Genomic DNA, 23,909 nt, shown 5'->3' with positions numbered 1-23,909 from the left:
CTAGTCCAATATTCTTGGCAATACTTATTTAAAATAAGGGAAATCTGGAGCACCTGGCTGGTTCAGTCAGTAGAATACATGATCTCAGGATTGTAAGCTCAAGCCCCACATTGGCTGTAGAGATTATTTAAAAATAAAATCTTTTTTAAAGGTGTGGGGGAGTTTGGAAACAGACATAAAAGGAAGACAAAGTGAGGAGACAGAAAGATGGTCATCTATAAGTCAAGGAGAAGAGGCCTGGAACAGATCCTTCCCTCCCACCCCTTGAAAGGAACCAACACTGCCGATATCTTGATATTGGACATCAAGGCTCTAGAACTGTGAGCCAACACATTTATACTGGTTAGGCCACTCAGGTTGTAGTACTGTTTTCACCAGCCCTAGCAAACTAACACACAACTAGTGCTGAGTATTGAAGCTTGGGTATGAAATCTTGAAATTCAAATGGAAGTACAATCATCCTAGAGAAGAAAAATTCAGTCCTAACAACTGTTGCAACTTCCATTACAGAACAAAAGCTTTTATACATTTTTAAGCATATATTTCATAATTTTAATTTCCTTTCTGCTATAATACCTCATAGGAATTTAAATTATGAGTTCCCTAAGTTCTAACTCCATAGCTTAACTTTTCAAGACCTTTGATAACATGATCTTAATCTAACTTTTCGTGATTATATCTCACTGTCGTTTTTCATAAATTAAAGGGCCTAGTCAAATTGGGACACTAGTCCCAAAATAGGCCTGGGTATTCCTGTCTTTGTTCCTGTCATCTCTCTATTTAGAATGGCCTTTCCACTTCTTATCATCATACTTTGAAAAATCCAAAGTTAAAGTCTTCCTTCAGTGCCCAGTGAGAAAACTTTCACTTCTAAGAATCTAATTAGTTCTGAAATACCATTGTATATTTTTGTTTCTTTGATTTTTATTTTACTTATCTGGCTTTATGTAATATGCTCTGATCGATTTTAAGTAAATTAGTCAAGAAGCAACTAGTACAGGTAAGTGTTATTTGGGTTTATTCTTCCAAACATGGAGACTGAGATAAGAGCTTTGTGTGCAGGTCATTTGTTTGGAGAAGTAATCTCAGGGCTCAAGAGTAAGGAGACTGAGAAGAATGAAACAAAGAAGAAAAACCAATCTCAGAGTAAGCAAGCCTCAGTCCCACCAGGAACTCATTGAGGAATAGTGTATAACATAATAATGTTTACCCAAGAATAAAAGACAGCAATATTTTTCTAATAGGTCCTATCCCTTATGTGGTCAAGAGTCTCCTTAAGGTGTATCTCCAGCACTTCCAGATTTATGCATATACCAGAATGGTTGAACAGACTTCTACAAACATTATGTGCAGTGCTATTAATGAAGCCACAGGGAATAAAGTGAGGGATACATGGCGCAGCTATGAAAAGATGCTATCTGACTACAGCTCTCAGAGCTGGCAGTTAGACTATAAGGACAGACAGAATTATTGATGGATATAAAAAATATAAAATTATGCTAGAAAAAAATGTCTAATATGGTCCATTCCTTGCACTGTTCCAATCTGTTCATGCCCTACTTTAATAGTTCTTAAAGACAAGAATGCTATGTATAGAAACTGTACACATGGACAGTATTCCTCTTTCTGATCAAAAGAGCAGATTCCCATGCATGCTAGGTTAGGCAACTAGAATCTCAGCAAGATCTCAAGCCACAAAAAAACATGATTCAGAATTTCCATTTGACACGAGACGTAACTCACTCTTGGTTTGGGTTCCTCCAAATGCAGACCCTGAGACAATCATTCAACTACAAGTAGTTTGAGAGGTGGCCTCAGGAAACACCCTTGGAGGAATGAGGATATGAGAAAGGAAGCCAATAAAAACATACACTTAATAAGCTGTTTCTACCATGGAGAATTAGAAATCCATTCTACTGGGGGAACTCAGAGATAGTATAAAGCACACCCCAGATTTATCTCCCAAATGGGTGAGAAATTTGGGGTATTTATCTGCCACTTCTCCTCCTGACATTGGTTGAGAGCTCCCTCTAAGAAAAACCTCCAGCATTTCTAAATTGCCCCTTGTGTGAGCAAAGTGGATTATCACGGCCAGGAGAAAATCCTTCAGGCAAAGAGTCTGCAGCATTAGCAATAAGCAGCTTTCAACATATAAGGGGTAAACCTGAATGGAAATGATAAGGGCGCCAACAGCTATAGATATCTGCTATAGAAATTAAAGTTGTTTAAATAGCTACTTCTCTTGATTACATGACAAATTCAATGAATTCAGTTCTAGAGGAAGAAAGAAAAAAGAAAAGAAGAAAAGATGAGTTCCTTATGTGTTAGACATTAACAACTTAAATTAAAATTATTTCATTAATTTTCATTACCAGATCTAAATGAACTGGGGCCTGAAAGTATGTATTTTTATACATATCACACATTCAAAATTGCATTTACATTTCTGTTGATGAAAATAAAGTCATGGTTGGAACTTCCAAAAGCAGCAGACATTTTTCAATCTACATGTGATCTATTTTTTTTGCTTTGTCCATCAATTTAATATTAATAGATGCTCTTAGATTAGCCCAAAAAAGTCCACGTTTGCTCTTCTCCTTGGGCCATTCCAAGTAAGTCCTTCGTGCCATGAGATTTTTGAGCTGGTGATAACTACTGGGAATGGAATACTGTGGAATAGGTTCCAGCAAGACCAGGATTAAGTTATCAAAAGCTTCATGGAAGAGATTGTGGTGGGCAAAGTAGAGTTCATAATGACACCACTCACTCTGAACAAAGTTGGGAGACAAAACAAAGATGGACTTGTAACTTTTCTCAATGCAGTTTATGATATTCTCCACAATGCTCTTGCCAGGAACAAAGTTTCGCTCATGGAGACAAATCCTTAGGTCTTCTTTTTCTAGGTTTGGTAGTAATTCACTCTTCACCCAGACAGAATCATGCCCACTGTATGAAATAAAAGCATGGAAGTGGAGGTTTCTTTGGAGTTCTTCTAAGGGTATGTTCCTTGCCCTACGCCGGGTCTGGGTCCACTGACACACCATCCGGAGATACCAGGGCAGATCAAAGTACATACAGAGGGCAGTCACAGTAACAGTCGACACCAGCAGAGCGACCCCAATGGTGACAAGCAGCAGGGCTGTGTTGCAGGATAACTGAGACACGTGAAAGTCCTTTAGTGGGGTTCCCTTATAGCTTTCTGGATAGTCACACTTATAAGAATTAGGCCAACCCTCTACCACTTCACTTGATACTTGGCCTATACTTTGGATAAATTCTCTTAGCTCACATGTACATTGGAATGGATTGTTTCCTGCTCTCATGGATCTAATCTTCTGGCAGCTGTGGAAGAAATCGGCTGATGGGCTGGAAACTGAATTATGGTCAATGATCAGTACGGAAAGGCTGCTAAAAGCACCACAGTCAGGAAGGTGGGCTAAAGAATTGGAAGCGACATTGAGTTCCTGCAAAGCTTCTAGTTTCATGATTGGTTTAGGAATGCTCCTTATTCTGTTATTGTGAAGATCAAGTACCGTGACTTTAGGAGGTAGACATCTGAAAACAGAGTCAGTAAGTATATTTGAAGACAAATTTAAACTTAATAAACTTGTAGTCCAAGAACAATCTCCTTCATTTTCATCATACCTTAGCAAATTCTGGCTAACATCCAATTGTTGAAGAGACTTCATCTCCTTGGTCATATAAACTATATTTGCAAGTTCTTTTAGTTGATTCATTTGTAAACTAAGTGTCTCCAACTTAGTCAACTTTCCACAATTTTTAAAAACCATGTCTGTTAAGAGATTATTAGAAAAATCCAAATATAAAAACGTGCTAATTTGGGATGGGCAAACCATGTGGACCATGTGTGTACCAGACACTGTAAAATTTTGGATGTTCATATTTGAAAAGATTTCATAGATATACCTTTGTGGAAAGCTGAACACATCAGTGACAAGTTGCTGTATTGATAAGGCCTTCATTGAAGTGTTAGAATAATCAAAATGTCTGAAGTTAAGGTGACCTTGTAGTTTTACATTTGAAATTGAGAAATACTCTATGCTTGTATGCCAAACCAATTGGAGGATCATAATGAAAAAATTCCAAGTTGTTTCAATGTTGTTTAAAGTAAGACTTGATATCCTTGATTTATTCTGAAGTTTTAACAGAACATTTCGGAAATAAGAACATCCATTATCATCTAGCACACATTTGATATTGGAAAGTTCCAGACTTACTGCAGTGCTGACTGATACATCCAAAATAAAATTGAATTCTTTTCTTCTGGGGAAAATAATGTGTAGACTTTCTGTGTTAAAATTTTGAAGGCTCTCAGGGTCTTCTTTTTCCCCATAAGTGTCTCCTAAGACCAGTAAAACCTTACTTATATGCAAAGAAGCAATTGGTAGCACACTAGATTTTCGTAATTGTGTGGCACTCAACCCCAGAAATTCTAGTTGAGACATGTTGCCAAACTCTTTGCATATGGGCAGGCCAACAAATGCATTAAATGAGAGGTCTAAATGCTTGAGGTTCACAGTAGGATGGCAAGAAATCTTCCCTAATTCATTGTGGGACAAATCCAAATATTCCAATTCCTGGTTGAATTTGAAAACACTAATATCAAGATACTGAATTCTGTTATGAGACATTATCAAAATCCTCAGATTTGATAGTGATATGATGTCAGAAGTCTGAAGCTCAGATATATAGTTTTGTGATATATTTAAGACTGTTGTTTTCAGGGATAGGTCTTTGGGAACATGAAAGAGATTTGATTGTGATCTATCAACTAAAAATTCACTTTCATCAGTCAGTTGGATTCTGATCTCAAGTAGTAACATGAAGATGATGGTAAAATGTAAGATGCTAGAATTAGTTTTCATCATTTTGTAATATTAGACATTCCTAAGCATTGTTGCTGTCCTTTAGAGCATCTTGATACAGGTACAGATCCTAAAAAACAAAACAAAACAAAACCACTTTAAATAATTGTAGTAAACTAGGCATGACTGGCATGAAACATTTTTTTCCTACAGACTCATAAAATGAAGGCTACATTCTTTGAAGTCACACAATCTGATACCAGAGAAATATACATATTGATAAACAATTATACTACCTCTAACCAAATAACTTTGAATATGGATGGTGTAATGGGTTGAATGGTGATGCCACCCAAAATATATGTCCACCTTGTAACCCTGTCCTAATCATCAGAAACTGTGAATATTACCTAATTTGGAAAAAGGATCTTTGTACAGATAATTAAGTTAAGGATCTTTAGATAAGGGGATCATCTTGGATTATCCAGGTGGTCTCTAAATCCAGTGACAAGTGTTCTTATAAGAGAAAGGCNGACCTAAGCGAAAGCCGGACGCTTAACCGACTAAGCCACCCAGGCGCCCCCAGTGACAAGTGTTCTTATAAGAGAAAGGTAGAGGGATATTTGATGGAGATAATAGAGATGCAGAGAAGGACATTTGAAGATGGAGGCAGAGATTGGAGCAAATATAGCTACAAATCAAGGAATGCTGATAGCTATCAGAAGCTGAAAGAGGCTTTAGAGCTTAGTGCTACCAACACCTTGATTTTAGACTTCTGGTTCCAGAACCATGAGAGAATAAATTTCTGTTGTTTTTAGCCACCAAGTTTATAGTAATTTTTTATAGCACCCACAGGAAACTAATACAGACAGTTTTACATATTTATGGAAAGTCCACTGACCACAACCTTCCCAAGATCATAGAGAACTCAAGCTAGGATTCACAGCTGGTGTATCTTCTACTTTTGACATGCACCACCTCATGGCTTTCTGAAAAGTTCCTTTCACATGGGGTTTAATTCAGGCTTTTCTTGAATTACTTTCTCCTATTTACACATGGTTTCATGCCTAACTTTGGTCTTATTCAGAAAGTAATTAGAAAATGATTAAAGGTCTCTCAGAAAATCCATTTATTCATCCATTTGTTTATTCATCCAGTATTTATTGATAATCTACTGGCCACGTTTTAGAAATTATAGATAAAGCAATGAACAAAATAAAGCCCTAATTCTCAAAGAGTTTATTATCTGGTGAGTAGACAGAAAACAAATGACTAAACATAATTTCATGCAGTAATAAATAACATATGGAAAAATTAAGCAGAATAAACGAATCAAGAATAAAAGTAGGAAGGGAGGATATTAGATGGTGGAGCAGCATGGTGACCCTCAGCTCATCTCATCTCTGAAATGCAACTACATCAGCACCAAACCAGTTTGTACACCTAGGAAATTGATCTGAGAATTGACACAACAATCTGCATAACTTGAGCCACAGAACTTGGCAGGTACATGGTGTGGAAAGGTGAACTGGGGGAGAGAAAAGCCACAGAGGGTAAGGAGATCTTTTGGCAGAGAGAAGGCAGAGAAAGGAGGAGTGTGCAGTGCATCAGGAGAATGAAGGAAAAACACTACCTCTAAAGTAGTTGGAGAGAGAGAGAAAGAGTGAAAACACTCACAGGGAACTGAACAAGAAATATGTTCTCCAAAACCACTGATGGGACGAAAGGAGAGGGTTTCAATAACACCAAGATTCTATAAACACGCACAGAGTCTGAAGTTGTGGAGCTCAGTGACTGGTGGTGCTCTGGTGAGGAAGTAGGGCAAATCCCCAGAAGCAGACAGCAGCATCTGAGGAGTCCATGTGCAATATGGGGAGATGCAGTTCCCCTGCTTGGAGAGCATTTTGTAGAGACCAGACATCCTCCCCAAAGGCAAATGTGCCAGCGGACCCTGGAAAGCAGCCATGTTTGCTGGTATTGGGACAAAGACTCCAAAGTGAGGTGAAATCTGGCACCAGCTATATGTTGTGATTTGCTATCATCTCTGAACTTCTGCTACTGTGTGATCTCACAAACGTTTTCTGGGGCAAGCTAGTACCCAGCCATTGCTCTGTGAGACCCTCCCCCAGAGAGTCAGCATGGGTCCAAGCTGCATAGATCTCTGAAGTGTGGGGTTTTAAAACACAGCCTATCTGAGATAAAATTCTGGAGGGAGATGCCACTTAGCAGGTGGATGGCTTGGACACAGACAGGTTAGAGGGGAGTGGACACAGGCCGGAGACAAAGAAGGGGTGCTTAATCATGGATCAGTGAGTGTGAAGTTCCTGTGCCAGAAACGGAGCTGGGTGAAGCCATTTCCACCTCTCCCATGCATGCACATGTCCATGGGCATGTCTGCCATGCTGATCCACCCCAGTAAGCGAGGCAGTGCCACCTAATGGAGAAGGGAGCTGTTATACTAAGCCTCACCAACTGTGCTCTCCAAGAACACCCCCTAGAAGACAAGCACAAGTCCCTCCACCTGCAAAGTGTCCGGTTCTAGGACATAGTTCATAGTTTCAGTTCTAGGGGAAATTGAATGTAACTTCACTTAGGTTTCATTCTGTTTGCTGGTTTATTTATTCATTTTCTTTTGCTTCTGTTTTTATTTAAATTGCTTTCTTTTTCTTTTCTTTATCTTCTATAAAGAGAAAGTTTTATTTTTCTATTCTTTTTTAATTAAAAAGTTTAATTATTTACTTTATTCTTTATTAGTTTTAATTTTTTATTCTATTTCATTTTTTATTTCATTTTATTCTATTTTACTAAAAATTTTTTTTAATTTTTAAATTTCTTAACTTTTTTTTTCTTTCCTTGGTTTTCTTTACCATTTTTCTGTATTCCATCAAGCTTCTTTCAACAAGCAAACCAAAACACGCCTAGGATCTAACTTCCTTTGTTTGATTTGTTTTGTGTTTAATTTTTTAATTTTTATTTTATTAATTTTTTCTTCCTCCAAAATGATAAAGGAATTCACCCCAAAAGACAGAACAGGAAGAAATGACAGCCTGGGACTTAATTAACACAGATATAAGCAATATGTATGAACTAGAATTTAGAACCACGGTAAAAAAAAAAATACTAGCTGGGATGGAGAAAAGCTAAGAATCCCTTTCTGTAGAGATAAAAAGTAAAATCTGGCCAGGACAAAATTAAAAATGCTATAACCAAGATGCAATCTTGCCACAATGGCAAGGATGGACGAAGCAGAGTAGTGAACCAGCAATGTATAAGACAAAATTATGGAGAGTAATGAAGTAGAAAAACAGAGGAAAACAAAGGCAAAAGAGCATGATAGAAGACTTAGAGAACTCTGTGACTTATTAAAAAGGAATAACATCTGAATCAAAGGCGTCCCATAAGATAAAGACAGGGAATAGGGGGCAGAACTTTTGTGTGAGCAAATTACAGTGGAAAATTGTCCTAATCTGGGCAAGGAAACAGACAAAAATCCAAGAAACACAGAGAACTCCCATTAAATTCAACAAAAACTGACCATCACTTAAGCATATCATAGTCAAATTCACAAAATACACAGACCTGAAAGAATTATGAAAGCATCAAGGGGGAAAAAGTACTTAACCTATAAAGGAAGACAGATCTGGTTCACAGCAGATCTATCCACAGAAACTTAGCAGGCCAGAAAGGAGTGGCAGGATATATTCAACATACTGAAGAGGAAAAATATGCAGTCAAGAATTCTTTATCCAGTAAGTCTGTCATTCAAAATAGAAAGAGAGATGAAAAGTTTCCCAGACAAACAAAAACTACAGAAGTTCATAACCACTAAACCAGCCCTGCAAGAAATTTTAAGGGGGAACTCCTTGAGTAAAGAAAAGATGAAACAAAACAAAAAGAGCAAAAGCAACAAAAACTAGGGACCAGTGAATATCAACAGAAGCACCAATTCTACAGGTAACACAATGGCACTAAACTCATATCTTTAAGTACGCACTCTAAATGTCAATGAACTAAACACTCTAATCAAAACATAGGGTATTAGAATGGATAAGAAAACAAGACCCATCTAAATGCTGCTTACAAGAGACCCATTTTAGACCTAAAAACATCTGTAGATTAAAAGGAAGGGATGGAGAACAGTCTATCATGCTAATGGTCATCAAAAAAACACTGGAGTAGCTGTACTTATATCAGACAATCTATATTTTAAAATAAAGACTCTAACAAAAGATGAAGAAATGTATTATATCATAATTAAGGGGTCTATCCACCAACATCTAGCAATTGTAAATATTTATGCCCCCAACGTGAAGAACCCCAATATACAAATCAATTAATCACAAACATAAAGACACTCATTGATAACGATACCATAATAGTAGGGGACTTCAACATTCCACGTACAGCAATGGGCAGATCATCTAAGCAGAAAATCGACAAGGAAAGAATGGTTTTGAATAACACACTGGACTGGATCGACTTAACAGATATAGTCAGGGCATTTTATCCTACAGCAGAATACACATTCTTCTCGAATGCACATGGAACATTCTCCAGAATTGATCACATAATGGCACACAAATCAGCCCTCAACAAGCACAAAAAGAGATCATACTTTGCATATTGTCAGACTGCAACACTATGAAACTCAGAATCAACCACAAGAAAAAAAATTTGGAAAGACCATGAATACTTGGAGATAAAGTACAATCTAATGAAGAATGAATGGGTTAACCAAGAAATTAAAGAGGAAATTAAAAAGTACATGAAAGCCAATGAAAATGAAAATGCAACAGCCCAAAACCTATGGGATGCAGCAAAGGCAGTCATACGAGGAAGTATATAGCAATCCAGGACTTCCTAAATAAGGAAGTCTCAAATTCACAACCTAACCTTAGACCTCAAAGTGCTGGAAAAAGGGTAGCAAATAAACCCCAAACCATCAGAAGATAGGAAATAATAAAGATTAGAGCAGAAATCAATACTATTGAAACAAACAAACAAACAAAAAACAGTAGAACAGATCAATGAAACAAGAAGCTGGTTCTTTGAAACAATTAACAGAATTGGTAAACCACCAGCCAGCTTAATCAAAAAGAAAAAGGAAAGGACCCAGATACATAAAGTCAAGGATGAAAGAGGAGACAAAAAATTAACAATAGAGCTCCCCTATGACCCAGCAGTATCACTGCTAGAAATTTACCCAAGGGATACAGGAGTGCTGATGCATAGGGGCACATGTACCCCAATGTTCATAGCAGCACTCTTAACAAGAGCCAAATCATGGAAAGAGCCTAAGTGTCCATCAACGGATGAATGGATCAAGACGATGTGGTTTATCTCTACAATGGAATACTACATGTCAATGAGAAAGAATGAAATCTGACCATTTGCAGCAACATGGATGGAACTCGAGGGTGTTATGCTGAGTGAAATAAGTCAGGCAGAGAAAGACAGATACCATATGTTTCCACATATAGGTGGATCAGGAGAAACTTAACAGAGGACCATGGGAAAAAATAGTTGGGGAGAGGGAGGGAGGCAAACCATGAGAGATTCTTGAATACTGAGAACAAACTGAGGGCTGAAGGGGGTGAGGGAGAAAGGAAAGGGGGTGATGGGCACGGAGGAGGGCACTTATTGGGATGAGCACTGGCTATTATATGGAAACCAACTTGACAATAAACTATGAAAGAAAAAAAAGAGGAAAACAAAAAGAATGAAAGAGGAGAGACCACAACCAACACCACAGAAATACAAACAATAATGAGAGAATATTAGGAGCAATTATATGCCAACAAATTCGGCAATCTAGAAGAAATGGACAAATTCCTAGAAACATGTAAATTACCAAAACTGAAACAGGAATAGAAAATTTGAACAGACCTATAACCAGTAAAGAAATTGAATCAGTAATCAAAAATCTCCCATAAAACAAGAGTCCAAGGCTGGATGGCTTTCCAGAGGAATTCCACCAAACACTTAGAGTTAAAACGTACTCTTTTGAAACGGTTCCAAAAAAGTGACATAGAAGAAAGCTTCCAAACTCATTTTATAAGGCCATCATTACCTTGATTCCAAAACCAGACAGAGACCCCACTAAAAAGGAGAACTATAGACCAACTTCCCTGATGAAAATAGATGCAAAAATCCTCAACTAAATACCAGCAAACCAGATCCAACAATTCATTAAAAGAATTATTCACCACGATCAAGTGGGATTTATTCCTGGGCTGCAGGGCTGGTTCAGTATCTGCTACTCAGTCGATGTGATACATCACATTAAAAAAGAAAGGATAAGAACCACATGATCCTCTCAAGAGATGCAGAGAAAGCATTTGACAACATACAGCATCCTTTCTTGATAAGAACCCTAAAGAAAGTAGGGAATAGAAGGATCATACCTCAAGATCATAAACGTCATATATGGAAGACCCACTTCTAATATCATCCTCAATGGGGAAAAACTGAGAGCTTTCCCCCTAAGGTCAGGAACAAGGATGTCCACTCTCACTACGGTGGTTTACCTAGCCCTAGTACTAGGACTCTAGCCTCAGCAATCAGAAAACAAAAAGAAATAAAAAGCATTCAAATCAGCAAGGAAGAAGTCAGACTTTCACTCCGCACAGACTACATGATACTCTGTGGAAAACCCAAGACTCCACCATAGAACTGCTAGAACTTATACATGAATTCAGCAAAGTCACAGGATATAACATCAATGTACAGAAATCTGTGGCATTTTATACACCAATAAAAATAAACATTAAAAAAAATTTAGTGTTTATTTACTTTTGAGAGACAGAGCATGAGCATGAGCAGGAGAGGAGCAGAGATAAAGGGAGACACAGAATCTGAAGCAGGCTCTAGGCTCTGAGCTCTTAGCACAGAGCCCAATGTGGGGCCTGAACCCAAGAACCATGAGATCATGACCTGAGCTGAAGTCAGAGGCTTAACTGACTGAGCCACACAGGTGCTCCATAAAAATTAAATAAACATCAAAAAATATGTAGATTTAGCCTCACTCTATATGATACAATGCATCAATACATTTATTTGAATTATCTTTAGAGACTTGGGGAAATTGAATCAGGACTTTGACTTGACTTAATGGATAAAATCCATACAATCAATCTGGCCTATTAAGCTCAGCACCACAAATAGTAATTGCGAATGTTCTCTCCACAAGGCCAACTAGCTGTTAGGTTGAAAGGATCAGAACCAGTTCAAGAGTTTTTTGGCTTTGTTTCCTAGGTGGTTTTGTAAACTTTTCCTTTTTATAGTAAAGATGCACTTCTTTTCTTTAAAGTTTATTTATTTTGAGAGAGACAGAGAGAATCTGTGCTGACGGCATGAAGTGCAACACAGGGCTCCATCTCCCCAACCAGATTAAGACCTGAGCTGAAATTATGAGTCAAAAGCTTAACCGACTAAGCCACCCAGACGTCCCAAGAAGCAGTCACTTTCAATTCTTTTGATTAAATTGGGTGTAGCCTGGGAAACATTTTCAAGATCTACAATTCCACCTGACTAGTAGCACCCAGAATGGTTTCAGTGGCTTGAGAAAACAGGAAAGAAGATCTAGCAGAGCAGCCCTAATAAATTAAAATAAACCTGCCCATAAAACAGAGGGATTATAGAACAGCACCGCCTCCAGGACTAATTTACCTACACCCCCATTTTCTGCAGCATTCTCATTGCAAAGGGAGAAACGGGGAGGGATGGGATGAAGAACAATGCCATCTGAAAAAACAGTGAGCAGCTCTGTAAGAAAATGGTGAGGTGTTGCCATCCAAATATTCATCTCCCAACTCTCATATATCTCCCGAAAGCCAGCCATGCATGAGATGAGGTGTCATCTAAGGGAAAACAAATACACACCAAAAAAAAACCAACCCTTTCTTTGACTTATGATGAACAGCCGATAATCAAACGCTAGTGCAAACCGCAGTAAGTACGTTTCAGAAAAAACCCACTTAGAAAAACACCCCAAACCAACAGTGTCTCTTAATCATAGAGACTTTTGAGATTTTTGTGTCTGATCACTAGTTAAACCATTATCTCCTTTCTACAGGATATTTAAAAAATATATTGCTGCTTACCAACACAGTCTGCCCATCTGTCGCATTGGCAATCCGCAGGAAATTTAAGTACTTCCTCGAACATTTATTTCACTGGTAACTACATTTAAATATTGGGGGTGGGGAGAAAAGCTCTTTTATGCCATCTACTGAAACCCACTAAAATTACACAGGAAGTGTAAACCAATTTTCTCCTATTCATATGTAGAATATGGGCTGGTGGGTTAATTGATAGGCTTGTATTAAAATAGAATTTGTGTCTCTTTCACTCTAGACAGCTGACTGCTCTTTACATATGAAGTAAAAGAGGTGCTGTTAATAAACCACAGATGATTATTGGCTGAATTCAAAATTCATATAGTAGCGGCTGTGCTGAGAGAGGAAGAGCCAGTCTCTCTGTGTTTCAGGTGCTTTGCTTCTGTACTTGCCTTTTGATCCGTCCACTATTAAAGAGGGAGGGGTCAAGAGCCACACTCGGCTAGAACTCCTAAAGTGAGATCATTCATGTGTTAATAGAGAATGGATGTTAACTATGTCCCTTTTTTTTTTTTTTTACAAACTGGTTTTCCAAAACAATTTGGTGCTCAAATCTTTTTCCATTGATATTTGCAAACTTAATTCAAAAAGTGATTCTTTAGGGGCACCTGGGTGGAAGCATCTGACGCTTGATTTCACCTCAGGTCATGATATCCTGGTTCCGGAGGGTGGAGCCCCGAGTCAGGTTCTGCACTGACAGCACAGAGCCTGCTTGGGAATCTCAATCTCTCTCTGCCCCTCCCCTACTTGTTCGCTCTCTCTCTCTCTCTCTCTCTCTCAAAATGAATAAATAAGCTTTAAAAAAAGTTATTTTTTAAAACTCTATATGAGAAACATACTATCTAACAGTAAGGTTGAAGACCTCTCCTTCCAGTTAGTTGCCTGCACACTGTATGAATCCATTCTGACAGTACCACTCTTTTAAAATAACAAAAAGCAACGATTGATGTGGGAAACAAAGACAGAAGGAAATGGAAGAAAAAATTAAATATCCTTATAACCTGTGGCCCATTAACAAACACTTGAGGCTGTTTCTCCAGGGACTCCCTACTGTCTCAATGCTAATGATTTGCTAGAGGGAAAAACAACCTTAGCTTGACAATGGCTAGTCCTCCAGTATCCTGTGGGTCTTCGTTAGCGTATGAAAATCTCATTGGAAACTTCCCCTGGACTTCACCTCTCTCCAGCTCCGTAGTATTCAACCAGTCTCTCCTCATGGTCCTGGGGCAGCTATTACTGCCCACCTGTCCTGTCCCCATTGCTTGAATAAAATCACCTTTTCGCACCAAAGACATCTTCAAGAATTCATTCTTGGTTGTCGGCTCTGGACCCGTCACTATCAACCCAAAACCTCATCGAGAACCACCACAATAGGCAAATATAATTAAGAAATGCCATCTGTCTGCCTCAGAACTTGTCCCCGGCCTAGTATTGTATGATGGGTAGTCATAGACTGGATACGATTTTTTGCTATAATCAGCTTTTTCTTACCCAGTGAGCAAGGCCAACTTCTTTAAACTCAGAACTTGGGTATTCTTTTAATTTTACTATGCTGTGTGTCTCTCTGTTTCCTCCTATCCCCCTCCCTCCAACACTTTGTTTCATAGGGGAAATGTATCTATAAATATATTTCTGAAACTGCAAGAATGAACCTCTTCCTCCTCCAGTCTTACCATTTCTTCCCTCAGACCCTTCACTGAAGATGAGGATGGTCTTTGAGGAAGAATTCAGCTCCTGGCTTCCAGAGGTAATTGACTTTGAACCAGGTCTAGAGAGGAAAGCCCACAGGGCAGGAAGCCAAGCACCTGAGCACTCTGAAGTTCTGTGCTTCCCTTCAAACATTCCCCCACCACTCTAAATGTCCACCTGCCTCCTTCTTCCCTCTCTGTTGTCATTGGATGAACACACACTTGTAATGTACATACTTGTGCACTGATCCATGTGTCCTAAAAAAACCTTTAATTAGCAGGAATATAATCTGTTTGTAAAATTTTTAACACTTTATTTAACCTAATAGCTACAAAATATTATTTCAACAGGTAATCAATTTCAAACATTATTAATGAGGTATTTTTTATGTGCTTTATTCTAAATCTTCAAAATCCAGTGTGTGTTTTATGCCTACAGCACATCCCATTTGGACTACCCACATTTCAGGCGCTCAGTGGTCACATTTGATAGTGGCTACCATATTAGACAGTCCAGGTCTAGATGGAGTATTATCACATCTATGCAAATAAGGACAAAGCTAAGTCCAGTTAACAGCAGCCCAGAGAACTAACTTCCAATAGAGCCTCTATATCTTAGACTCTAGGCCACTCCTCACCTTCTTTCAATAGCAGTTTCTGCCCATCCCTAATTCCGGACCCAGGCATTGTTTTGGATCTAGGGCATTGTAAATATCCTGCCTCTTAGAAATAACCTGCAGTTGTTTTTTTCTCCTTTTTTAAACAAAGCTTTATTGATACATAATTCACATACCATACAAAAGTTCACCCATTTAAAGTATATAATTCAGGGGCGCCTGGGTGGCTCAGTGGGTTAAGAGTCTGACTTTGGCTCAGGTCATGATCTCATGGTTCGTGGGTTCGAGCCCCCCTTCGGGCTCTGTGCTGACAGCTAGCTCAGAGCCTGGAGCTTGTTTCAGATTCCGCGTCTCCCTCTCTCTCTGACCCTCCCCTGCTCACACTGTCTCTCTCTCTCTCTCAGAAATAAATAAAACATTTAAAAAAATAAAGTATATAATTCAATGGCTTTAAAATATATTCACAGAATTATGCAACTGTTACCACAATCAATTTAGAATATTTCATCACTCTAAGGAGAAACACCACACCTCTTTGCTGTCGCCCTCCACACCTGCATGTGCGCTGGTCTTGGAAAGCTACCTTAAGATGGTACTAATCCCTGTAGATTTGCCTATTCTGGACATTTCATGTAAATGGAGTCTACCATATGTACTTCTTTGTAATTAGTTTCTTTCACTTGGCTTGGTTTTCAAGATTTACCCATATTAGGCTGCTCTCAGTGTTTCATTTTTTATTGCAAAATAATTTTCCATTGTATGGATATACCACATTTTATTTATCTACTTGTCAGATGAAGGACAGTTGGATTAAGCTTACACTTAACAGCTTTTATGAATAATGCTGCTGTGAACATTTGGGTACTGGTTTTTCTATAGACATATTTTCTCTTGGGTATGTACTTAGGTGTGAAATTGATGCATCATTTGGTAACTGTTTAGCCTTTTTGAAAAGTTCTAGGCTGTTTCCAAAGCAGCTGCACAGTTCTACATTCCCACCAGCAGTGTAAAAGTCTTCCAATTTCTCCACCTCCTTGCTAACACTAGTTATTATCTGACTTTTATTATAGTCTTCTTAGTGGGAATCAAGTGGTATTTCATTATGGTTTCAATTTGCATTTCCTTGATCCCTAATGATGCTGAGCATCTTTTCATGTGTTGATTAGCCTTTTGTATATCTTCTCTGCAACCTTGATACACTTATTAGTTTTAGTTAGTTTTGTAGTGGATTCCTAAATATTTTCTACAAACAAGATCGTGTCATCTGCAAAATATCATCTTCTTTCTCTCCAGTATGCATGCTTTTTATAACACGCACTTTCCTTATTGTCATGGCTAGCATTTCCAGGACAATGTCAAATAGACGTGCTGAGACCAGACATGCTCATCTCGTTCCTGATGTTAGAAGGGAAAGTGTGGAGTATTTCACCATTAAATATAATGCCAGCTGGGAATGTTTCATTGATGCTTTTTAGCAGGCTGAGAAAGTTCCCATCTAGTCCTTGTTTGCTGAGTGCTTTTATCAGGAAGGAGTAGACAGTATGGTTTCTTAATCAATAAGGACAAGAATAGTGCTATGACCACAGTGCCTAGTTTGGGGGGTGCCTCTGCTTCTTCTCCTCCCTCCCTACTCTCTCTCACACTGCCATTCCTCCTATCCACCTGTCCCTAAAGCTCAAATTGTGTCCTATCAAGCTAGCTGGGAATGAAAAATGGCATTTTGACTTTTAATTAGTTCTCCCTTAATTACTGAAAGTTTTCCAGCCAAAGTTTTGAAACTGCTACCTGAGTAAATCGTAGGCCAAAGCCAGCCTTGTCTCTAGCTATTTACCTGAGGGAAGGTTCCCTCTTTCAGTGTCACAAAATGTCAACAAGCACCTATGTACACAATTTTGGTTGGAATTTTCTACTATTGTCTAGGAAACATTTTTGAAAGGAATGAATAAATTAAAGGGCATCGACAACTTTATGCTCTCAATACATAACTGCCAAAGTGCTCTCCATTAAGTTTGTGCCAATCTACCTGCCCCTAAGGGGGTCAGAATACTCACTCTCCACATTCTCCACATAAGTAGCATTTTGGAGACAATTTCATACATGAAGAGTGACACCTTGTTAATGTTTCATATATATTTTCTTTTATTATAAATGTCTCAGATGGCTTTATTCAGGTTTATTGGCAATTTGTATCTTTTAGTGAATTCGCTGTTCACATCATTTGCCTATTTCTCTAGCAGGATTATGTTTTTACTATTTAACTATGCATTCTATTTTATGTCACTGACACCTTCTGTCAAATTTTTTGCAAACATCTTCCCCCATTGTTTACTTTTCATTTCATGATCTTTTGAACCAATAAATACATATTTTTCATATAAACAAGAAAATTGACTTTTTCTTTGCTATCACTGTCATTCAGTTGTGTGCTGGTAAACCAGGTTACTCACCACCACCAGCACCCCCCAAAAAAGCCTGATTTGTAGTATTTGCCAATATCTACAGTATAAATATTTCCACTATGGTTGATTTCTAGCTGCCAACTGACTTGTTTGCAAAATTCCTGAGTATTTAACAGGAAGCTCTCACAATCTATGCAAACAAGTTCCAGCAGACCTTTGTTACACCCAGATCGCAGTATCCTCACCGACCAGAGACCACCAGGGAGACCGAGTCACGCATGCAAAGGCAAAGGGCTTTATTACGGGCTTGAGCTCAGGCTCACAGACCTCACCAGCGCCGGGGATCCGTGCTGAGAGCCCCGAACAAGGGCAGAGTAGGGTCTTTATGGGGTTTGAGAAGGGGGAGTTGCAGAAGTTGTGACATGGGAACAGTGATCCAGTCATAATTATACAACATCACTGACAGTGGGTTTGACCATACACATTGTCTAGAGTATTTGTTACTTTTGGCGGGATCCAATTACAACGTTTAGAGTACCTTTAAATTTAACCAATCACAGAGCGACCCTAGGGTCTTAACTTTAACATTAGGTAACAGGGTCCTATCTACAGTTTCTATCTCCAGGCCTCTCCCTTAACAATGTGGAGGGTGGTCGCTGGCCTTTCTTAATTGGGTGCTGCAAGGGTGGTTTCTCCTGCCTTGGGCAATGTGTAACTGCCTGATAGTTTCAGGGAAGCCGAAACTCAGGCCTTCTAGTTTAGAGGGGAAACTTAAAGCCTGTCATGGAGTCAGTTTGGATTAGACGTTTAGACTTGTGGCCTTACACCTTGCTACATTGCTTTTAGGTCTAGAAAGTTCTCTATAACAAGGTCAAAAAAATATGTGCATGTGTGCTAGTTATTTTAATTTTTTTATTTCCCAAGTAACATATCTTAACTGAAGAGAATCAAAAAATATAAGTCAATAAAAAGAAAAAAATCAACAATAATCTCACCATATACAGATAAACCAATATCATTTTTGTAGTAATGTTGCAGGATTCTCGCTCAGAGAGTCGTGACACCGAGACTTTTCTTTCCAGGAAGCAACTTTATTTTGCCGGCACCGCTCAGTTGGGTTCGTACCCAAAACAACTGAGTGGCCCACATCATATGGCATAGGGTTTTTTATGCATTTTCTATTTCTTTGTCTCCCATATAGGGTAATACACATAAACATGTAGTCTGATTAAGTTGTTTCAGTTTACAAGAACATGGGGGATGTAGGCAGCTGGACTCATATCTAGGTGACCTTGAAGTCTTCTCTTCTCTCTTCTTCAATTTTTTCGTTCTCCTTAGGGAGGGGTTCCTACCACAGTAACCATGCAGATTTAAAAAAAATTTTTTTTTACTGTTTTATTTATTTCTGAGAAAGAGAGAGAGAGAGAGTGTGTGTGTGTGTGTGTGTGCGTGTGTGTGTGAGCAGGGGAGGGTCAGAGATAAAGGGAGGAACAGAATCTGAAGCAGGCTCCAGGCTCTGAGCTAGCTGTCAGTACAGAGCCCGACGTGGGGCTTGAACCCACGAACTGTGAGATCATGACCTGAGCCGAAGTCGGACACTTAAACGACTGAGTCAACCAGGCACCCCCCATGCAGATTTTTTTTATGTAAGCAAACATGATTTAGGCTCTTGATGCCTGCTGTCAAATTGCTGTTCAGAATGTTTGTACACACACCACACACACACACACACACAGATGACATTAGACTGTATGCTGTTTTGTTATCTGCTCTTCTTAATTTATAACACATCATAAATATCTTTTTATGTCAGTAGATATCTATCTATTGATGTGATCTGGGCCAGGAGTGAATGGTCAAGAAAAAATTCTTGAGACACTTTTGGTGCAAAGGTGTTTTTATTAAAGCACAGGGACAGGGCCTGTAGACAGAAAGAGCTGTGCTGTGATTGTGAGGAAAGATTGATTACATACTTTTAAGTTTGGGGGGAGGGGTTGGTAAAGACAAAGAAATTTCCAAAAGGATTTTCATATGTTAAAGAAGATCTACAGGATCCTGGAGATCTGGCTATTGTCAAGCTAAGGTTGTGTTTGGCTTCTAGCAAAGCATTAAAGTTAGAGCAGTTGTGAATTCCTTGAGGAGTGTCCTGCTCGCCTGTCTCAGTATTTGTCAGTGGGCCCCAAGTTGTAAGGAAATTTAATTTTCTCCACATTTCTTTTATCCTTTGTTCTCATCATCATCTACAACTTTAGTATTGGCTAAATAATATTCCATTTTATTTACAATACATATTTTAATTAACAATGTATTTAACCAGTCATCTGTTTTTGTGTATTTAAGTTGTTTTCTTTATAAAAAATCTTTTTAGGGGAGCCTGGGTGGCTTAGTCGGTTAAGTGTCCGACTTTCGCTTAGGTCATGATCTCGTGGTTCGTGGGTTCGAGCCCCGCGTCGGGCTCTGTGCTGACTGCCAGCTCAGAGCCTGGAGCCTGTTTCAGAGTCTGTGACTCCCTCTCTCTCTGACCCTCCCCTGCTCACGCTCTCTCTCTCTCTCTCTCTCCTAGAAATAAATAAAACATTAAAAAAATCTTTTTATGTTTATTTATTTTTGAGAGAGAGAGAGAAACAGAGCCTGAGTGGGGGAGGGGCAGAGAGAAAGGGAGACAGAATCTGAAGCAGGCTCTAGGCTCTGAACTGTCAGCACAGAGCCCTACATGAGGCTTGAACCCACAAACCGTGAGATCATGACCTGAGCCAAAGTCAGATGCTTAACCAACTGAGCCACCCAGGCACCCCTAAGTTGTTTTCAGTTTTTGCTATTATAAACAATTCTGCCATAAGCAGCATCTTCATACATTTCCTTAGGGTGTGTCTGAACAACTATTTCTTTAGGTTATATCCATGAAGTAGACTTTCTTAACCAATGGACATAAATCCATGCCATTGTTCTCTGCCTTTTCTTCTGCTACTATGAATGATATGTCTTTTTTATGATTATTTAATCCAAATTTAAGATAGAGTTTTAAGTTGCTCATCTACTATATAATTCACTAGCCTACCAACAATTTCAATTTCCCTTCCCATCCATTGGTTCCACTGATTACATAATAGGGTATTGACTGGACCTTTTCCTATGACTTGGATCTAAAACCAAAGACAAGAAAGTCCACCCAGTCTGTGGTAATCTGTTATGTCAGCCTTAGCAGATCCATACACCACCCTCCTTGATAATGGTCGTAAGGCAGACAATTCCACTTCCCCTCCTTGACCCCCATTCTTACCCCCACCAAAGTTAATTGGTCTGGGGTGGAGAGATCAGAGAGAGAGAATTTGGGAAGTTTACCACTTCTGCTTTCAAATTTCATGGAGCTCAGCTGTTGTCCCTGCCTTTGGGTTCTGCAAGACACCTCTATATCCTTGAAATCACCATCTCCTTTCTCAGGTTGGTATCTGCCATTTGCAACCAGAGGAATTCAGCAGAGAAGGTAAAATTTGTAGAGATAAAAAATATTTATCTAAAAAGAAATGGCTCTAGGGGTGCCTTGGTAACTCAGTCAGTTGGGCAATTGACTTGATTTCAGCTCAGGTCATGGGATTGAACCCTGTGGGGCTCTGCACAGGCAACATGGAGTCTGCTTGAGATTCTCTCTCTGCCCCTTCCCTGCTCATTGTCTTTCTCTCTCTCATTCAAAATAAATACGTAAACATTTTTTAAAAATTAAAAAAATGTTAAAGTTTATTAATTTATTTTGAGAGAAAGCATGTGTGTGCGCACACAAGTGGGGGAGGGGCAGAGAGAGTGAGAGAGAGAATCCTAAGCAGGTCTTTACTGTCAGTGCAGAACCTGATATGGGGCTGCAACTCTTGGCCTGTCAGATCATGACCTGAGCCAAAATCAACAGCCAGATGCTCAGCCAACTGAGCCACCCAGGCACCCCTAAATATCAAAGTTCTATCTTTTCAATGTCAACAATACTCTCTGGGAAATAGATTGAAACCATTGAAAAATATTTGATCATTTAAAATGTGTGACATAGTTTGTTGTTTGCTGTTTTGTTTTGTTTTGTTGGTTTAGAAAACAGTCCAACAGAGGCTAAGGAAAATTTATAATTTGAGAGAGGTCCTGTGAAAGAAAGTAAGCGCTCTCTTGAAGAGAGCTAATGCCAATAGAAGATGACTCTAATAAAATTCCATTAAAGCTTATTTCAATTATTAATTACAAAATGGTTTATTATTTATTAAATAAACTCATTTAGTTATTATTGAATGGGCTAACTCCAGAAGGGAAGGGCTTTATTTTTTTCTCTAACCACTGCCTTACAACCAGGTTTTGTAGAATCTCCCATTATGGGGATCTATTCAGAATCTACTCTGAATCTTGGGCAGATGCCATAGATTTTAGTGACGTATCGTTTTGATAATTGCACCTCTATATCAGGCATTAAAATGTCCGGGACAGTCCAATTAACATCAATCTCACATCTAATTCAAAATTTTGCTTGGCTCTATCTCAGGTCTTTCTTGCAGTGAAACAGGGAATAAGTGTGGTCAGTTTCTTTATTCTTCCACCATCTTCTCTGCCTTCTTTATATTCTGGATGTGCCCAGACCACTGCAAGAGAAGAGCATACTAGACAAAGAGGAGCCAATATCCCTACATTTAACTATTGGGTAAGGCAGACAAGCCATGGTGTCAACTCTTACTATGGCAGGGTCCAAATGTTGTCTCTTTCACAGAATGCATTTGTTGGTTATTCAGAGGACTCAGGTGGACCCCACACTGCACAGTTCCTTGATTCAGGGGCATATTCTCTGGCTGATGGCTTGCAGCAATTGCCCCTCCATACACCTCTTCCCCCTAACACTATGGCTTCTACTACTATAGTCCCTTTGCAAACAGGCTGCCACGAGACCTGGTGGTTGAAGTCTCATCATGACAGCTCAAGCCCACCCATCCTTCCCACAGTCAACAAGGTCTACAAGAAATTCACAGACTTTGCCATGCCAAAAAGTGGAAGTCGGGTTGCAATCACTGCTTCTCTTCTCTCCTCATTTTGCCATTTTGGGCTACCCCTGTCAACCTCTCACCTACTGAATTGTCCAGGGGGGTAGCACTCATCCATTCATTTCAACAAATATTTATCAAGCATCTATATTTGTAAAACATTCTTTACCAATCTGTATGTGCACAATGCCCACCCCAGACACAAAACTCCCAGGGATACTCATCAAGCTCTTCCAAGAGCTCTCACATCATGCACTGAACCTCTGTACTCTTGTTATTCTACAAGACCCAGGCTGAGAGTGGGATGCCAGAATACTTAAAAAAATTTTTTTTTAATGTTTGTTTATTTTTGAGGGACACAGAGAGACAGAAAGCACATGCAAGTGATGGGGGAGGGGCAGAAAGATAGGGAGACACAGAATCCGAAGCAGGCTCCAGGCTCTGGAGCTGTCAGCACAGAGCCTGATGTGGGGCTCAAACCCATGAACCTTGAGATCATGACCTGAGCTGAAGTCAGATGCTTAACGACTGAGCCACCCAGGCACCCCTAGAGTACTTTTATATTATGTTTAGAGCCCCTCTCATTTACCTTTGGAAGAAATCCAAAGCAATCCAAAGCAATCTTCCCATAGGTCTCTTAATAATAGGTCTCTACTTAATGACTATTTAACCATCCTTTTGAGTCTATTATGGAGATGGGTAATATGGGTTGGTAGTTACCGGTCTCTTTATGCTATTTTTTAATTTATCCAGCCTGGCTATGTCTAATATCTCCACTTGAAATGTGGCATTTATTGCTTTTTGTCAGCTTTGAGGCATTTGCTAAAACTCTAAGACAGCCAGAAAAGTCCTATTCAATAACCAGTTACAAATAAATATGGCTCAGAGTTACCTTTGCAAATAAATACATCCACGTCTTTGTCCTTAACAACCTGTGACTAAAGGCTATACAGTTGACCCTTGAACAATATTGGGGGTTAGGGGTGCTGACCCACTGTGTAGTCACAAATCTGTGTATAACTCTTAACATCCCCAAAACTTAATTACTAAGGGCCTCCTGTTGACCAGAAACCTTACCGATAACATAAACAATTAATATATATTTTGTATGTTAGATGTATTAAATATTGTATTCTTATAAGAAATTCACTAGAAAAAAGAAAACATTAAGAAAGTTGCAAGGAAGAGAAAATATAATTAGAGTACGGTACTGTAAAAAGTCCATGTACAAGGGGATCCATGTAGTTCAAAGCCATGTT

At 39.0% G+C, this 23,909-nt stretch overlaps 1 protein-coding gene across 2 annotated transcripts in view; it reads right to left on the bottom strand.

The window, feature by feature from the left end:
• Positions 1-1,001: 1,001 nt before the first annotated feature.
• The window catches only part of TLR1 (toll like receptor 1), a 42,063-nt gene continuing 19,155 nt past the window's right edge, over positions 1,002-23,909 (bottom strand). The window contains exons 1-2 of one of the 2 annotated variants that reach the window (XM_077758950.1): positions 12,929-12,962; positions 1,002-4,956 (exon numbers count right to left, since the gene is read on the bottom strand). In XM_077758950.1, coding sequence (XP_077615076.1) covers positions 2,505-4,889 — 2,385 coding nt within the window. In that variant the 5' untranslated portion in view covers positions 4,890-4,956; positions 12,929-12,962 and the 3' untranslated portion in view covers positions 1,002-2,504. Of the gene's footprint in view, positions 4,957-12,928; positions 12,963-23,909 lie in introns of those variants that run through there. The other variant, XM_077758949.1, reaches the window with a different exon arrangement.

The sequence above is a fragment of the Crocuta crocuta genome, unplaced genomic scaffold (assembly GCF_008692635.1).
Source record: "Crocuta crocuta isolate KB4526 unplaced genomic scaffold, BGI_CrCroc_1.0 scaffold223, whole genome shotgun sequence".
NCBI classification, from domain to species: domain Eukaryota; kingdom Metazoa; phylum Chordata; class Mammalia; order Carnivora; family Hyaenidae; genus Crocuta; species Crocuta crocuta.
The sequence above is the reverse complement of the archived record's forward strand: the minus strand, read 5'-3'. Positions and strand labels throughout refer to the sequence as shown.